This window comes from Telopea speciosissima, chromosome 4, assembly GCF_018873765.1.
Source record: "Telopea speciosissima isolate NSW1024214 ecotype Mountain lineage chromosome 4, Tspe_v1, whole genome shotgun sequence".
In the NCBI taxonomy this organism is placed as follows: Eukaryota; Viridiplantae; Streptophyta; class Magnoliopsida; order Proteales; family Proteaceae; genus Telopea; species Telopea speciosissima.
In genome coordinates this window covers 17,129,351-17,147,187 of record NC_057919.1, presented here as the reverse complement: position 1 = coordinate 17,147,187, position 17,837 = coordinate 17,129,351, and the positions used below count along the sequence as shown (strand labels likewise).

General features: G+C 40.8%; 1 protein-coding gene across 1 annotated transcript; it reads right to left on the bottom strand.

The window, feature by feature from the left end:
• Positions 1-1,364: 1,364 nt before the first annotated feature.
• Positions 1,365-15,805, bottom strand: LOC122659026 (glutamate receptor 2.2-like). The gene is made up of 5 exons (XM_043854188.1): positions 15,544-15,805; positions 9,899-11,250; positions 9,487-9,799; positions 1,943-2,352; positions 1,365-1,793 (listed from the first exon to the last, which is right to left on the bottom strand). The coding sequence occupies exons 1-5, from the start codon at positions 15,803-15,805 to the stop codon at positions 1,365-1,367; spliced, it is 2,766 nt and encodes a 921-aa protein (XP_043710123.1).
• Between the last annotated feature and the right edge of the window lie 2,032 nt (positions 15,806-17,837).

Here is a 17,837-nt window from a genome sequence, read left to right as displayed (position 1 = left end):
AGTATTTTTTTTATTGGGAGAAAGAACGCTAACCAGTCCTGTGTGCGGGTGTGTATCTACGTCCACACATAGTCCGATGTGAAAAGACCGTCGAACCCCTGGACTTTTTCAGGGGGTGCGGTGGTCTTTTCGTGTCGGGCTGTGTCTGGGCGCAGGTACACGCCCACACAAAGCACTGAGCATTCCTTTTCTACATGTCTTTTATTTATATTGCTTGTATTATTACCTTGAAGATAAATGCTTTGGGTTGGTGGTTCTTTCCCCCACCTTTTTCTTTTCTGGATTTTATTTCATGTCTTTTGTTGTGCTATAGTTTTATTTGCATGTTATACATAGTTGAGCCTAGAAATAGGAAGATCGATTTTTTATTTGGCGGACTGGGGTGCCTAACACCTTCTCTAGACCGTAACAAGAGCCATACCTAAACAACAGTTTCAGTAGTTCCTTGGACAGTCATGGAGTCACTTTTATGTGTGTGGGTCCTAAACCCTAATCTAGGTGACAACTCTCATTTCACTCACTCTCACTTCTCCCAAAGAGGGATGAGGACCCGGATTCGTGTTGCACTCGATGCACACGCGAGAGAGAGAGAGAGAGAGAGAATCAGTTCCCTGTCGTCATTGTTGTTTCACAAATGGAAGGTCCAAACGAGAATGCGTAATGTATTTAAAGTCTATTCCGAAAAGTGTCTCATTCTTGGCTGCGTTCCAGTATTTGAGAATGGGAATACATATGAAAATGACATTTTTTTTAATGTTTTAGAACATGTTCTTAACTCGGAATTAATGCATTCCAAACAATGCCCAAATATTTATTTTTTAAACATATTTTTTGTTTGTCCAATTGGATTTTATTTTTTTTTTCGTTGAAAGTGTCTGAATGACACCTCTATAGGTGTATTTGGACTTGACACTTCTATTATTTGTCTCTTGTTTTATTTTCAATTTTTTTTAAGTTAATAGTATAAAAAGATTTTCAAAAATAAGTTAAAAATGACATGTCGTTATGTCATTATCAAAAAGTGTCATTTATGCACGTATTTGGAGTACACGTATGAAATGACAACATTTATCTTTATCGGAAAATATGTAATACTAAAAAGACCAAAAAACTAAAATTACAAATTATTTGACACCTTAAAGAGTGTCAAATTCTGTCAATAACCCCCCCCCCCCCTCCCTTTTTCTCTCTGTATTGAAGCTCATTGGAAAATTGTGATGCTAGCTTATCATAATAATTTCTACAAATGGTACCAGAATTTGTAAGCATATCAATGCTGCGATTGTAATGTAGGCATGTCAAGACATTGCCTTTAGTAATAGTTTAGAGGATCGAATGCATCTCTCCTTTAACACCCACCGACTTCAACATCCTTCTTCAACAATGCCTTCTTCCCTATGCTCGGCGTCGCCCCTGCGATGAAGTTCCATGGATCCAACTTCAGTTACAGGGTTGTGCATCCTCTTGAGAGCATTTCTAATACAAATGATCTTATGTCCAGCCTTTTGCCAACGTGATTTTGGAGACATCCTTGTGGTATGTTTATGCCAACTGCAGTTCTCAAATCGGAAGAAGTGTATTAATAGTGAAACTACTGAAACGACTCCTATGATGAGGAAGAGACCTCCAAAGCTTCGCATGGTGAGTTGGTTAGTACTTGACATTGAAGTAGCACTGCAATCTGTTTGATTTTCTATCCAACTTTGTTTAATTTTGTCTATTGTACCATCATCAGTAAGATTTAAGATTCCCATTGACATGTAAGGGACTAAAGGAGAACCTTTGGGGAACACCTGGAAAAACAAAAAAAATGAAAGGAAAAAGAAGTCACAATCTTCTAAGAGAAGTCTAGCAATATCAATTTTTTAGCCAATGCTTTAAAAACTTTTTTTTTTTAAAAGAAAAGAATACCTAACGTAGAGAGAGAGAGCGAGAGACTTACAAAGCCAAAACCTTCAGATGAGTAGATGCGTCCAACCGTGGTGTATTTATTACAATACATATTGAGGAAGACAGGGATGTAAGGACGTTCAATAAAAATAGCAGCAACTCCTCCATTTTGTGTTCCAGCAGATAAAGCATCATGATACTCCTCCGGAGTGTGATAACCCTTGAGCTTGGACTTGTCCAAGTTCAAATAGTTTGTCAGGAAATCACGCACAAATGAATCTCGTTGGTGTCCCACATAATATCCATTTTTCATTATGTCGTTAACATCTGTGATTGTTGGCTGCAACTGTCGAACTGTTAACATGGATGAGAGACTCGCTGTGTAACTCTGTGTTAGGATGAGCACAAAGAACACCCATGTGATCATCACACTCCTTGTTAAGTTTCTCTCAATCTTCTCTCCTAAGACCATTAAAAGAGACTTATTTCTTATGTTGTTGTTCCTGTTACTCTCCAACGGTAACAACAAAAGTCCACAAAAAAGAGACTTAGTGGAAGAACAGAAGATCAAATAAAGTGGAGCCCTAAATTCCCTAAGAGGAACAATAATCATTTAACCTTGATCAAGTGTGTGTGTGTGAGAGTGAGAGAGTGTGAGAAAGAGATTTGTTCTGCCGCAGGAAATCCAATTGAAGGCTCATCGCACTGAGACAATGCACAAATTTGTTCAAAGACTAGGATTAATTATGCTCTGCAGGTAATAGAGCATCCTCCTTCATTTTCAACAAATGTGCATTTCCCACCCAGACTTCAAATCTTTTGTAACAGATAAGTGGGTTTCTCCCATAGTTGTCATGGCACCACCATGGCATCATATCGCTGGAATAGTGGGCATATCGACCACTGATATGGGATATGCAAGAATATCGACCAATATGGCCTCCATGGACGCCAAAACACGATATATGGCCATAGATATTCTTGTTCAAGTGTATAAAACTTTAGTTTTTAATAATTTTTTTTTTTTAACCTTCTAAAAGATAATGCTTTTATCAGATTCAACAGAGAAGAGAGAAGGAGAGAGTCATTAGATAGATCTTCGAGACTTCGAACCCCTCCAGCAGTCCAGCGACTACCGGCCTCCTTCATCGGCTCCGGCAAGTTCTCCCAGAAGGTAAGTAATTGTTTATGGTTTTTTTTCTTTGGTAGTTCTTCTTTTTCTTCAGTTTTTCTTCTTATTCTTCTCCTCCCAGTCCTCCAGCAAGCAACTCTCTCCTTCAATTCTTCTTCTTCTTCAGTTCTTCTGACTCACTCACGCACACACACACACACACGCAGCCACTCCAGCAAGAGACAAAGAGAGAGAGTCGTCTTCTTCACTTCCGGCGACTCCTCTTCTCTGTTTTTTTTTTTTTTTTTTTAATATATATGTAACACAGCCACAGGCCAAGGCCACTCTCAGTCTCTCACATCGATACACACACGCAGAGAGAGACAGAGAGGGAGAGAGTCAACAGAGGATGGTTTTTTTTTTTTCTGTTTTCTTCTTCTTGCCTTGCAGAGTTGCAGGCTTGCACACAGTGTCACAGTCATAGAGAGGTTTTTTTTTTTTTTTCTTTTTTCTTCTTCTTGCCTTGCAGCCGTTGCAGGCTTGCACCAAGAGAGGGGTTTTTTTCCCTTTCTTACTTCTTCCCTTGCACACAGCCACACACACACAGAGACAGAGGGAGAGAGTCGAGAGACAGAGATGGGGGGAAGAACAACTCAGTAACATTACCCATATGCATCGATAATTTCCTGAAATGCATGAGTGAACTTGTTGGTTCTAGACATAAATAGATAAAAGAATCTTTTGTATACAATCTTTTTCTTTCTTTCTTCTTCCCTTGCACACAGCCATAAACACAGAGACAAAGGGAGAGAGTCGAGAGACAGAGATAGTGGGAGGGATTTATTAAAGGCAGTAGTTCACTAGTTCACCACTCACACACACACAGAGAGACAGAGAGGGAGAGAGCAAATTTTTTTTTTGATAGGCTAATCCATGGTTTCATACTTTCATATACACTAATGGATATTACACTTTCATGAATTAAACCATAGTAGATTAGTAGTACACTTTCATGTTGATTTCATGTTGATTTTTTATGTTGTAGGGTATATATTATAGCATACTAAATGACATTAAAAATAGAGAAAATAATAAAATAAAACATGGTTGACATGAACGTCATGGCGGGTGACTTGTTGATGTATCGATTAGACACCCCTCCACAGACTTGGATCGCCGTGACAACGTGACAACTATGGTTTCTCCATGCTACGATTCCCTAGTCACATTCTTTTTTGGAAGATGAAAGATCTTCGGTGTCATCTCCAAATTTGGAATGAGGAGGTATTTGGAAATATCCATCAAAACGTTAGAAATGTTGAAGATGATGTGAGTAGGGCAGAGGCAGATTATGACCTAAACCCTAATGACACCACTAAAAGCGTTTTAATTGATGCAAGAAATCAACTTCAAAGCGTTCTTCTCCAAGAGGAAATATTTTGGAGACAGAAATCAAGGGTTACATGACTGCAGGAAGGTGAAAGAAATACCAAGTTTTTCCACACAATGGTGAATGTGAGAAGAAAAAGGTCGGGAATTGAGAAAATTAAATCTAATAATGGTGAGTAGATTACTGGTGTGGAAGGTGTGAACACTGAGGCAGTACGGCATTTTTCTAGTATTTTCCCGGGGCAAGGCTACCAGCGAGAGGAAGAGCTTTTGGATTATATTCCAAGGCTGGTTACTGATGAGGACAACGCTCATTTCCTTCTTCCCCCTTCGTTGGAAGAGGTGAAAAAGGCTGTTTCTCAGGGCATTTCTTTACTTGTTGGGAGGGAGTAGGCCATGATGTTTGGGCTGCAATTAATGACTTTTTCACTGGAGGTTGTCTACCTCAAAGCTACATGTCGGCTCATCTCATTCTCATTCCCAAAAAGGAGAGCCCTGAGGTAATGTCAGACTTTAGACTCATTAGTCTCTGTAATTTTTCGTACAAAATTATAGCTAAAATTATCTCTTCAAGATTGACTTCTATCCTTCCTATGTTGATTTCGGAAGAACAGAGTGCATTTGTTCAAGGAAGATGCATTCGAATCACGATAATATTTCTCTAGTCCAAGAGGTGGTGCAGGATTTGAATAGGAAAACTCGGGGTGGCAATGTGGTCTTAAAACTTGATATGGCCAAGGCTTACGATCGCTTGGAATGGGCTTTTCTTTATGTGGTCCTCCTCAAATTCGGTTTTGATGTTGCCTGGACTGAACTAATCAAGAAAACTATGGAGAATTGTTGGTTCTCTGTGGTTTTAGATGGGGGTCCATCCGGATATTTTAAATCAACCAGAGGCCTACGACAAGGTGATCCTTTGTCACCCAGTTTGTTTATATTGGAGGAAGAGGTGCTTAGTAGGGGATTGAAGGCTCTTTTTATGGAAGGAAGAGACCCCTATTATCAGCTTCCGAGAGGGTGACCTGGCATATCACATAGCCTTTTTGCGGACGATACAATTATTTTTACTGAAGGCTTGAAATCAGCTTTGAAATAGATTATGGGGTTTACCACTAGATACGAGGCTTTCTCAGAATCATAGTTATCACGGCAAGGTGACCATGGCGTTTTAGAGGGTCCAAAAGAAAGGCGACACCATCAAGGCGGCAAGGCATCCAAGGCAACCAAGGAACCTGAACGCCTAGGCGACGCCTTGATAACTATGCTCAAGACAACTTGTCAATAAACAAAAAAGTTGTTTTATTATGAGCTCAAAGTCCTCGGAGGCTCGCGTTCGCATGGTGGGTGTTACTACAGACTTTGTAAGGAAATCCCTGCCAATTGTTTATTTGGGTTTGCCCCTTTACACTGGCAGACTCAAGGTGAGCTACATCGATGAGGTTTTGGCGGAAGTCAGGAACAAGGTTGCAGGTTGGAAAGGGAAACTCCTTGCGACTAGGGGGAAAGCAGTTCTTCTCAAGCATGTGGTCTCTTCTATGCCAACCCACATTCTCTCCACCCTAGAAATCCCCAAATCAGTAATGGTCAAGTTTTACCGTATTTGTACAGATTTTCTTTGGGGTTTTTCAGATTCGGACAAGCACCATCAATGGGTGAGTTGGCAGAAGGTTTGCAAACCATTGAAGGAGGGAGGCCTCGGCATTAGACGTTTGGAGGATATTAGTCTATCCCTGATATTGAAGAGTTTGTAGCGCATCATGTCTGATCACTCCCTCTAGAGCTCTTTCTTCAAAGCAAAGTTTTTAAAAGGAGAGCATATTGTGTTAACTAGCCTGAGAGCAATCAGTTCGAAATCGTGGAAGAAAGCTTTGGCCCAAAAGAATTTTATCCTATCAAGATCCAGGTGGCTAATCGGTTTAGGGAATGTGAATTTCTCGCTAGATAACTGACTTGATCTAGGCCCGCTGATTGATTACGTCAATGGTGCTCTTCATGTAGGCCTCTCAATTCGTGTTAAAGATGTTCTGAATGAAGGAGTATGGAACCAGGAAGTATTGAATGTTATTGATTTTTTGGAGGTTCGTGAAAGTATTATTCACAGTAACATTGTTATATCTAATAAACTTGACAGATTAGTTTGGATTCCATCCAGTGATGGAATGTTCACTACCAAGTCGGCGTGGAATGAGGTTTGGCTACTCCCCTTTGGTGCCTTACTCGAAATGGATATGGAATTCGACTCTCCCTCCTAAAATTGGTTTTTTCTCTTGGCAGCTACATAATGGTAGAATTCCAACCGATGCTGCTTTAATGCAAATCGGTATCCCTTTGGCATCTAAATGTTATTGCTGCAGGAATCCCATGAGAGAAACGTCTCATATTTTGGTGGGGGTGGTACAGCCTTTAAAATTTGGGATTTCTTTTCCAGGTTGTTTGATGTGGAATTGGTTCCCACCTAGGATATAAAATGCAGAATTTTATTCTGGCAATCTCAGGTGACTGCTACGGGGCTACGTGAGTACATTATTGGTTTTTTACCCTCTCTCATGGTATGGGAACTATGGCGCGAAAGGAATAATAGAAGACATGGTGACAGGCAACGTACAACAACGACTATTATTGAGAAGTTAAAAAGTTGGGGAATGTGAAATTCCATACCCGTCCAAGTTCAAGAGAACTTCATATGGATGGTATCAGAGCCATGCTATTCTTGCGGAAAGAAAGGTCATTTTGCAAAGAATTGTGACACCCAAAAAATGAGAAGAGAAGAAGACTGAATCCACTTGCAGAAAGAAAGCTCCAGGTAAGTTCAAGAAATGATTTGATTTCATTCAATTCTGTCCAAGTTGAGAGAAAAGCTTATTCTGCAAGTTCTTGGCATTAACCCTCCTATTGTCAGACTGAATCCCCCCATTACGATTTACCGGTGCCCTCCATTTAATTCAGTACAACTTAATATGGATGGTGCTTGTAAAGGGAATCCTGGGATAGGGGGAGGTGGTGGAATTATTGGAGACAGAGATGGTAGAATTCTCGCGGCCTTTGCAAATTTCTATATATGGGAGTGTACTAATTATGTGGCCGAATTAAGAGCGCTCAGAGATGGTTTGAGATTGTGTGCAACTTTGGGCTTTTCACATTTCTATATTAACTCTAATTCGGCTCTGACTGTGAAATTCGTTTCTCATAAGGTTTGCAATCTTTGGAGTTGCTGGTATTGGTTTCAGGAAGTTCTATCCCTTTGCGCTTCTCTTTGAGCTTGTTTCTCCCAAGGAACTAAAACTCGAGTCTCGGTACCAACTCGGCTCTTGGAAAAACCGAGACGAGTCGAGATCTCGGAGATCTCGCCGAGTTGGTGCATTTTTTTTTTTCCAAATCGAAACCTCAACTTTGGGTCAACCCGAGATCTCGCCGAGATATGTCGAATTTTGTCGAGTTAGGTAAGGTATTTAAGTGGTAGGTGGGTTAAAAAAATGGGTCGTAACCGAGATCCAAACTGAGATCTGAGATCTCATCGAGATCTCACCGAGATATTGTACTTTTGAGACTCGTAGGCAGTCTCGTCTCGGCTTTTCCAAAAACCGAGAAACTCGGCGGCGAGTTCTCGAACTATGGTTTCTTCTCTCATTTAGGGAGAGTAATCGAGCAGCGTATTGGTTAACTAATTTGGCCTGTGAAACAATCAACAACTCTATTTTCTATACAGAGCAAGAGGTCCCTTCGGAGCTTCGTTGTATCACTCGGGAGGACAAAGCAGGTTTACTTGTGTTTAGATTGTAATTTTCTTTTGGCTTTGATTGTAAGGGTTCAGGTTTTGAGGCAGAGAGTGGTTATCTTCTCCTGGGTTGGGGTAAGGCGGGTTAGGTTCCCCCCCCCCTCCTTTGTATTGTTTTTCCACAATTATTAATAAAAATTTTAGGGGCTTCCCCGGGTCCCAGATAATATTCGGGTTAAAAAAACAAGAGTAAGAATACATTCTTCACATGGTGAGAGATGCAAAATTTTTCAAGGCATATTCTCAAATAGCCCATTATCTTCATAGGATGCTAAGGTAAGATTTGGTATAATTTCTACTTCAATTTTGATTGATTTCATGAAATAGTCAACAAATAGGTTTTTGACAAGAAAGTGCAATTGTTTGGTTGCATCAATTTGAAATATTTCAAGAATATGAAATCCATTTGGTAGTTTAATTTCTGAGAATAAATTCTCCATATTTCTTTGGGAGAGGGTGGGGGGGTGGCAGGGTCGGGGCCAGGAAGAGGGTGGTGATAGTGGCGGGGTAGTGGTGGTGATGGCTATGGCTGTGGCAGTGGCAGTGGCAGGGGTGGGGGAGGGGGGCATGGTGGTTATGAGACCATCAGGAGAATAAGGGTGGTGTTTTATTTTTAACATGAAAGTACTGCTTTGCCCATAAAATAAACCGTGTTGTCAAAATCGGCCTTTCGTCACCAACTCCTAACAAGGGACTTGGGAAGAGAACTTAGAAGACGCTAGAGAGACTTTGAAAGAATGCATCTTGAATTGCTTGAAAGCTTTTAGTACAGACTTGATAGCTTGCTTGCTTGATGCCTTGGCCAAATGAGGCCACCTCATTTATAGGCAACCAAGCCTCGATGAATGGCTATGATATTTACATGTGTCCTCCATCCAACGGTGGAGAACCCTCTAGAATAGAGCCTAGAAGAATCCTAGATATTTACAAGAGTGCTCTAGAAACTTGCTAGATCTTTCCTAGCTTCTAGAGGTTCTTCATACTTACAGAATGAGTCTAGCCTCTTCCAAGTATGGAGAGTTCTAGACCTTGGTTCTTCCTTGGCCCAGGTCCATGTCGATGGGCCTTGCAAGTCTTAGCCTTTGGCCATAATTAGGTGGGTTGTGACGATGTGCTTAGTAAAGAGCAAGGGGGAAATCAATTTCAATTTCAAAATTGAAACAGCTCTTCAACTATTTCAGAATTTCTATTCCTTTTGATTACTATTTCACTAAAATAAAGTGTAAAAATCAAACCAAACAATTTCTGAAATAGAAATCATAACAAATCAGGCCTAAAGAACTTTAATTGAGAATAACATGAAGTTAGAGGTTATACTTACGTTGGGCAAATACAAGTGTTAAGAAGGAGTACCATAGGCTTGTCTGAAGACGTTCTCCACTTGAGACCCCAAGCTCGATATTTGTATGACGTTCAAGAATCCACACCACAACCCCAATGTAGATGAAACCAGCCATAGTCATCAACCAAAGATCTAGGCTTAAAGGCTTTACAAACATCCAGAACTCTTTATCCAAATTATCTTTCATTGCCACCACCATTTGCAACCCAGATTCCGTATAAGGCATAGTGAAATCTAAAAAAATAGATCGATTTGCCAAAATCGTTATATCCCCCACTGCTGCATCGAACTTCTGTTTGTTTCCATCACAAGAGAATTAGATTAGCATTTATTTCAATGGATAAATATATGTTAATACCTATCATCAACATGATGGAAAAGAAACTCTCACCTTAAGGTGAACTAGATCTATAAGTTCATTATAGTGCCGGAAAATGTTTCCACTGGGTGAGTAAGGTTGAAATTCATAAGGGAGACCAAATGGTAGCCGACTTGTTACATTACTAAATACGTCTATACAAAACCCTGTGATTAACACCTTATTAGTGATGGGGTCTCGTTCCACTTTCACAAATTGTTCAAAAGCATACTTAATTGGCACCAAAACTTTTAAGCGCTTTTGACCATTTGTTGGTATAGCCCAACCCTTTGGCTTGGTTGTTGAGTCTCCTGGCCATACAATGGCTTTAAGGTTACTCCACATAGAAGTTGAATTTCTTAACTTTGTTGTGTCTAACTGTCTTGAAATGCCTCTCGTTGGGGTCCAATATCCAATCACTCTCTCCCCTTCCCCAATGACATTGAATATTTGGAAAGCATAAGATTTCAACTGTCCTTTAACCAAATGGAAATCACCACTTAGGCCTTTAAATCTAGTGCCCAAGATAGTCTGGAGAAGTTGGGGACCAATTGATGAGTATCCAAGCCTTGAAAGATCGGTTAAATTGTTGTTGGTGTTGCTACTCAGGAATTGAGGATCCAATAAGGTTCCAACTTGTTCTACTGCCATAGCTAATGCCCAAACTGTATCATATGCCCATATCCCATAGAGACTTGGCTCAGATATTTCATAACTGTATGACTCAGTGTTGGATGATGAGTAGAACCTTCTTTTCCATCTAACTTTAAATCCTTCAAGCTCTTTTGACTTTGGTATGTATGGTCTTATACCCAATACACCTTGCATTGATTCAATAGCATTGGAATCCATGGGAGCCAATAAACTTGATAAACCATCAGTGACAATCCAAGCATAACCTTGGCTCATCATTCCTGCATTGTTTGCATTGATGAAAAGCCGAGATCCAACAGAAGAAGACATGTGGACAATGAACACCCTAGTTTGCATGGTTGTCAATTTATGAAGTTCTTCTAATATTTGATCATCATTTGCATCCAAAGGAATGGTACTCCAATATGGCACACGAACATCAATATCTTGGAAGGCATCAATGAAATAGGGCATAACCCCATTTCCATAGTCGGTATCTTCATAGATCAGAACCACTTCCTTCCATTCAAAGGCTTGGATAATGGCAGCAATGGCTTTAACTTGAGTTGAGTCATCAATAGCTGTCCTTATAACATAAGGGTTTTTAAGGGGAGAAAGAGAAGGACTTGTTGCAGAGAAAGACAGAATTGGCACTAGAGCTTTTTCTCCAAGATCAATCACAAATGAAGCTTGAGTTGATTGTTGTGGCCCTATGATAGCTTGCACTGCTACATCTTTCATCAAGTATAAAGCTGCATTTATAAAATCTAGTAAATGAACTGGAGAGAATAAGATCTAGAGCCAATCAAATTAGTATTAGCAACTTTTCTATTGACAAAAAAATACAAATTTTGACTTTAAAAAAAAATAAACTTATTTGGTGCAATAACTTAAAATTATTTACCTAGGAGATGTGCTAGAATGCCATAAAGGAAGGGAATAAAAAAAACAATGGAGTTGATTTTTAAATTACTGTGATCCATACATCTATGACACTTTACTTCTTTCTTTCTTTTTTCTATCAACCATTGTATTGGCATTAATTCCATGTGTGGCCTGTGATTTGAGCGCAGCACGATGGCCGCTCAACCCCAGGCTGCTGAGGATCCAAATCCCTTGTTCTTTCCATGAGCTTTGTTGAATATATTTCCCATTCATGCCAAAAAGCATACCTATCATTCCTTGAGACTACACATGGAGTTTTACCATGCAATAGAGGCATTAAAGGTGCTGGCTAATGCAGATGGTAGGGGTTAGCTATTTGTAACGAAGTCTTGGGATTTAATCCCTCCACTGGAGAGGGAAGTTAGGGTCAGGGGAGTTTTGGGGGTTGGTATAACTTTCTTGAATGACCCCCTTAGCCCTCTTTGGAATGATTTCAATTTCAAATTTTCATAATTTCATTGATTTCTTAAAATAAGTAAAGAAAATTTGTTTGGTTGGATCAATTGAAAAACAATTGTGAATAAGAAATTCATTTGCTAATTTAACCAACAGAAAGGTAGGGTGGGGCTGGGGTTACAGAGAACTGAGTATAGCTTCAAAACCCTTGAATCGGGTAGCTTCCAATCATCAATGGTAAACGTGATAAGGATCATGAGGAAGATGTTACCGACCCATGTGAAAGTTGTTAAAAACGATGCCTGAGGAGACTATGCAGGAGTGAGTGTCCGAGTACATAAGCTTCATCACCAACGAAACCAACGACCGGTTCCAGCTGGAGCAGCGCAAGACCATCATCGCCGAGGATGTGCTTTGGGCCATGAGCAAGCTCGGATTTGAGGTCTACAGCGAGCTCCTCACGTTGTACTTACAGTGTTACCGTGATCTCGGCCGGAAGGAGACCACGACGATTCTATTCGTGGCAACCCATTGATGAACCACAACGTGTCTCCCCATGTTCTCTTCTCCACAACTTGCATCCAGTGAATCGAACAACGCCGAGTGTATCGCTTCAACGTGCTTCATCCTTCCTAAAATCTCAAGTATACCATAATAGGCACCTGTTCTCAAGCACATCAGATCTTCTTCATATTTCTGCGATTCCAACACTCTAAAACAAAAGAGCAACGTCGCCATTCCCATCATGGGGTTGTGATAGCCACCTGGATCAAAAGGCTTAAAGCACGCGGTCAGCTCGACATTAGCACAAACAGGTGATGCAAAAGCAGCTGGATGCAACTCAAAATGAAACCAAGCATGGTCTGGTCCGGTACGGTCCTCCACGGAGAAGACAACGGTAACTCCAAAGAGATTTTCTTCCGTTTTCCGAAGATGCAGTCCATGGCACCAACAGGGCAAGCCATTGTAAAATCTGAAAGATCGATGACGCTGAAACGAAAAACAGGCCAAGCATAGTCGGTACGTTATTCCTGTCACCAGAAATTGGAGATCTGAACCGCCTCGTGCCCTCTCTGTTTCCAAACCTCATCTTATGTTCCCGGATGTTGGTCAGTTTTACAAAATTGCTTATGACGCTGAGGAACGGAGAAGGACAAATGGAAATGGAGCAATGGAGACGTTGGAACGGGTTATTGGTGGGATTTGAGATGGTGTTAGGATCGGCGGGTGGAAAATGAAGAAGAACAAAAATGGGAAATGAAAAAAATAAATGGAAGCAATGGATTTGGTTGAGAAAAATGGAGAAAACGGGTTAGAGATGTAAAACTAGGGTCGATGATCTGATGTAGGAAGAAGATAGAGTGAAAGTGGGTTTCGGTTCTGTAAGGTGGGTTTATGGAGAATAGAAATTGAGAAAGAAGAAATGGGAAATCAGTTAGGATGGAGTAACCTTGATGTTTCTATCTCGTTTGCTTCAACTGCAATCCTTGCCTATGGCCATCAAACAGAAGCAATGTCGAGTTGTGTTGAGGAGGGTCGCGGATCAGTCGGAAGGAGAAGCTTAGATGCGGTGGTGGCCATGGAGGAATGGCGAACAAATTCAGGAAGCTTGAAAAAGAGATTTGCTGGCCATCAATGGTTCTTGAAATGAATTTCAACCGATACACAAGAACAGGAGATGAAGACGATGCAGAGGTTGGAGAAGAGCAAACAGTCACCATCGTCTTCGACGTCGCACCTTCCATCTTTCCTCGATCAAACGCTAATCTGACCCAAATCAGTGGCTGGTTGACGAAAATTTCACGGGGGTGATGATCTGAATCAGTTCGTTCACCATTCGATGTTACGCCAGAAGTATTGTCGTGGCTTGCGGAAATTAATTCGAAATCGTCGGGAACAGAGGGTATTGGCCACAACAGAGTAATCTCTTGATCTTCATATTCGGATTTGGAAGGAGTGATGAGGGTTACAGTGGGATAGGGTTCATGGGAGAAGGTATTGGTTATGGGCGTGATTGAGGGGGTTGTCGGTGATATGATGTAGGTGGGTATGGTGGTGGAAATGGTTATAGAAGGGTCAATCGTGACGGTGGGTTGGGTTATGGGATCGGATGTGGTGGTGACGGTGGGGTTTATCGAGGGGAATGGGAGATCGGAGTGAGCCGTGGTTGAGTTTAAATCGTCAAGCGGCGACGGAGAAGTGGATGAAGCACGTTGATTCACTGGATGCAAATTGTGAAGAAGAGAACATGGGGAGACACGTTGTGGAACAGCCGCTGGCTCACTTTCTAAGGGCCAATGTCCAAGCCACTTATGCCCGTACAATGTTTCACATGAGCCATCACCAGGGCCTATTTGGAGTTGGAGCAGCACCTTTGAGCGGGTACTTCAGGGAAGGCTCTGCGGGATCTTCCTATGTTGCTGCCATGGCTACCCTCGATCCTTATGCACCGTATAAGTGAATGTGAATCTTTATCCTCTCAATGACAGTGGCTGTACTTGACGTCAAGTACATCTAAGTATCTAACAGAGGAGGTGAAAATGACTATCCTACCCCCTGAACACACTGTTCGAGGTGGGGTCCATGTGAGGTTCACCTCCCTCTATTAGATATGTTTGATGTCAAGTACAGGCAGTGTAATTGAAAGGATAAAAATTCGTGAATCACAGGGATTCACAATGCATCGTCTCTCTCATGAACTGACCTAACTATGCTGATAGCTAGTCAAGAGTCACAGTGATCCGACCTCTTGCCGGGGCTTGGTCCTACACTGTTTTGGTGGGTCAAAATCCTTGAGCCCACTCATTTCTTCTTCTAATTTTCTACTTTGAAGTGTCAAATATTGGAAAAAGATCCTGTCCAGCCGTGGCGGCGGGAGCTGGAGCTGGATCATCCAACCCCGCTAAACGACAGCAAAATCAGAGGTGGGGTGGTCATTCCACAGGTGGATGCCCATATGTTAAATGAGAGGACCACTTCCTTGTTTATGGGGGTGGTTTCCAAGCGTTGAACTGTCCAGCTCCCGCCCGGTTAGACAAGAACCAGGTCCCAAATTTTTGATCATATTTCTTTAGAAAGCAGGCGAGAGAAGGAACAAGAGACTAGAGAGAGTGTCAAAGGTTTCGCTGGTAAATGGGCTTTTTTTTGGATTCACAGCCTTACACATGACTAATGTGAGAGAAAGAAAGAAAGAAAGAAAGATTGGCCAAGAGTACAAAAATGAACCTCAGGTTCTCGAGAAGCATTGGCCTAAGCATTCTTGTACGGCCTTTCTAGGGGTGCATCGGTCTTTTTGCATTGGACTATGTCTAGGCTCAGGTGTCGAGGCACTGGACCGGTTAGCATTCCTTTTCCTCAAAAAAAAAAAAAAAACAAAAACAAAAACTTTGAAGAGAAGCAAAATAACCAAGTAGAGATCCTTTTCAAATGGTTGTGTTAAGCAGGGTTAATATTCTCCTGAAGTCCCTATTTACCCTTGTTTTCTTCTCCTCCTTTTTTGGGGAAACTCAATTATTTGTTACTAATAAAACATAAACTAACATGCTTCCAAAGCATCCATTAACATGAGGGAAATAGCCCTCCCAACAGAATAAGGGAAAACAAATATTATGCCAATTTCGATCTAATGCAAGGAAAATTCTGAAATTCAATAAAAACAGGAAGAGAAAGACACTTGCTGATAAGTAGTGGTCCATTGAAGTTACCTGAAGATGCTGAAACTACAACATCATTTTGGGAGTCGATGGTGTGAAGCTCAAGTCTTGTTGTATAATTTGCATGAATAGGCAAATTATAAAAATCAGATAAAGCCATAGAAATGCAGATCTCAGCAGTCTCCCCAATTTTTGATGTTAAGTCAATAACAACTCCTACATGAAAGAAGGTTGTTGATGAATTGACACTTCCATTTTGATGAGCTACAAGTAAGAAGAAAATGAGGGAAAGAAGACATGTTGATTTCACCATTGGAAGTGTATATTTAGTATTAAACCTATCCAACTATCCACCCTTTTCCTAAAAGTCGGTTAACCTCTTGGGATTGGTGTGTGGTTTGTGTGATTACACTTTCATAAAAAAAAAACCATCCACCCTTATATAGACGATTGAATATGGGAGAGGCATGTGTGCTATTTCGGGCTAAGGAAGGGGTAGAATAGGAAACTCAATCAAATAAGGGGGGTTGTTTAGAACTTTTTATCATCCTAAATTGACTTTTGCAAGTTTCAAGTCAATTCCTCTTTGCTTGTTAAGGGAAAGAGAACGCCACCAGTCGCATAGCGTACACCACCCCTGAGCCTAGACACAGGGGCATGCGAAATGATCACCGCACCCCTGGTCATTTCCATCTTTCCAGGAGTGTGGTGGTCATTACGTGACCCCCTATGTCTGGGCGCAGGGGCGGCATGCGCTATGCAACCGGGTGGCATTCTTTCTCCCGCTCTTTAATTACTTTACCTCATCCTTCAAGGCATTAAGATATTAGAGTATGAGAAGATTTTATTGAGCTCAGCTTCTCCAATAATGTGAACAACAAGACAATCCGGGGTAATGGGGGAGGGCAGGGAAGCAGGGGACGGGGCGAGATTGCAGAGGGAGGGGAGTCTGAGAAAGGGAGAGGGAGGAGTTGCGGGGTTACATTGGCTGGATGGGGCGGCCTTGTGCGGAGAAGAAGGAAGGTGGAAGAGGAGGAGGTGGTGGGTCCCACATATATGATTAAAAATAAAAAATTAAATAAAATTTAAAAAATAGAAAGAGAAGATAAAGTGTTAGATTATTTTAGGAAGTTCAATCTTGTTTTTCTTGAAACCAAATGAGCAATAACTAACTTTGGAGATTAAGTAATTTTTTTCAAAATTGAGACTAGTAGATGTGAAACAAATTTTATCTAATGAATCCCGGTAATTTCATCTTATTGCACAAGCAAGGGTGATTATTTATAATGACTAACACCTAATTTAGATGGGTAGAGAGGGGAGGAAGCATATTTCTCCATTTTCCTTTTGGACTTTGTGTCACCATTTTTGTCTTAAAGGCGGTTCAAGAAAAGTACACACTTGTGAACAAGTACCTAGCTCACTTAGTAGCATGTGGTCATTGTGGTGTGAGAAATCCATTATTATGGACTCTTGGGTTCAAGTCTTTGATCCAGCTCTTTTCTAGGGAACTCAAAACCCAGGGCATGCGGGGCAACCAACGGTTGGGCTGTGTTGCACATATTTCGATGCATGCCTAAGAATGTGTGTGACACAATCGAATGACTGGATGCCCCTTAGGCGTACACCCTGGAGAGGAGCTCAATCCTCAAGTCTCCTAGTTCACACCTCCCCTCCACCCATAGAATAAGATAAAGTAAGAATTATAATAAATAAAAAATAAAAAAAAGTTAGTACACATGTAATGTAAGTGCCTCTCTTCTCTCCTTAGGATTGGAAGGATGGGTTTCCGGGGTGCTTTCAAGGGTCTTATTCTCACTACCTGTCATACATACTAGTCTTTTTTTGATAAATACCTGTCAAACTAGTCTCTCTCATTATATAGTTCAAAGGAAGAAAATTCTCTTTTGCCAGGTATTTTATCCAATCGAGTGGAGGAGAATCTCTCTACTGTCCTACTCTATTGAGGAAGGGCACTGAAGCATGGGCATTGCACCGTATTGACCACGCTGTCTCACAGGGAACATTGACCCTAAAAATAAAACAAAGAATATCTTCTTTCATATAAAATCAGGTTTTTTGACTTGATTCGTTTTTTAGAAAAAACTTATAGTAATTTAGCCTTGTCAAACCCGATCAAGATGTATCACGTTTTTTTATTTTTTTAATGCAACAGATATTTATAAATTAAAAAAAATCAGAAAAATACAAAAAAAAAATAATAATAATAAAGGAATCACATATCTATGCATTTTGAGTTTATACCATTGAACAAGAGAAGGGAGTCAAGGAATTGAGGGTTTCTTATTGTTTTAGAGTACGAAATTTACTATTTTACTCCACTT

Bases quoted from the DNA above. Each gene is read 5' to 3' on its own strand.
- LOC122659026 (XM_043854188.1), bottom strand. From the start codon at position 15,805: ATGGTGAAATCAACATGTCTTCTTTCCCTCATTTTCTTCTTACTTGTA. The intron at 11,251-15,543 runs GTAACTTCAATG...TTATAAATGCAG, and splicing joins TGTAGTTTCAGCATCTTCAG to CTTTATACTTGATGAAAGAT. The intron at 1,794-1,942 runs GTAAGTCTCTCG...TTGTTTTTCCAG, and splicing joins CATCTGAAGGTTTTGGCTTT to GTGTTCCCCAAAGGTTCTCC.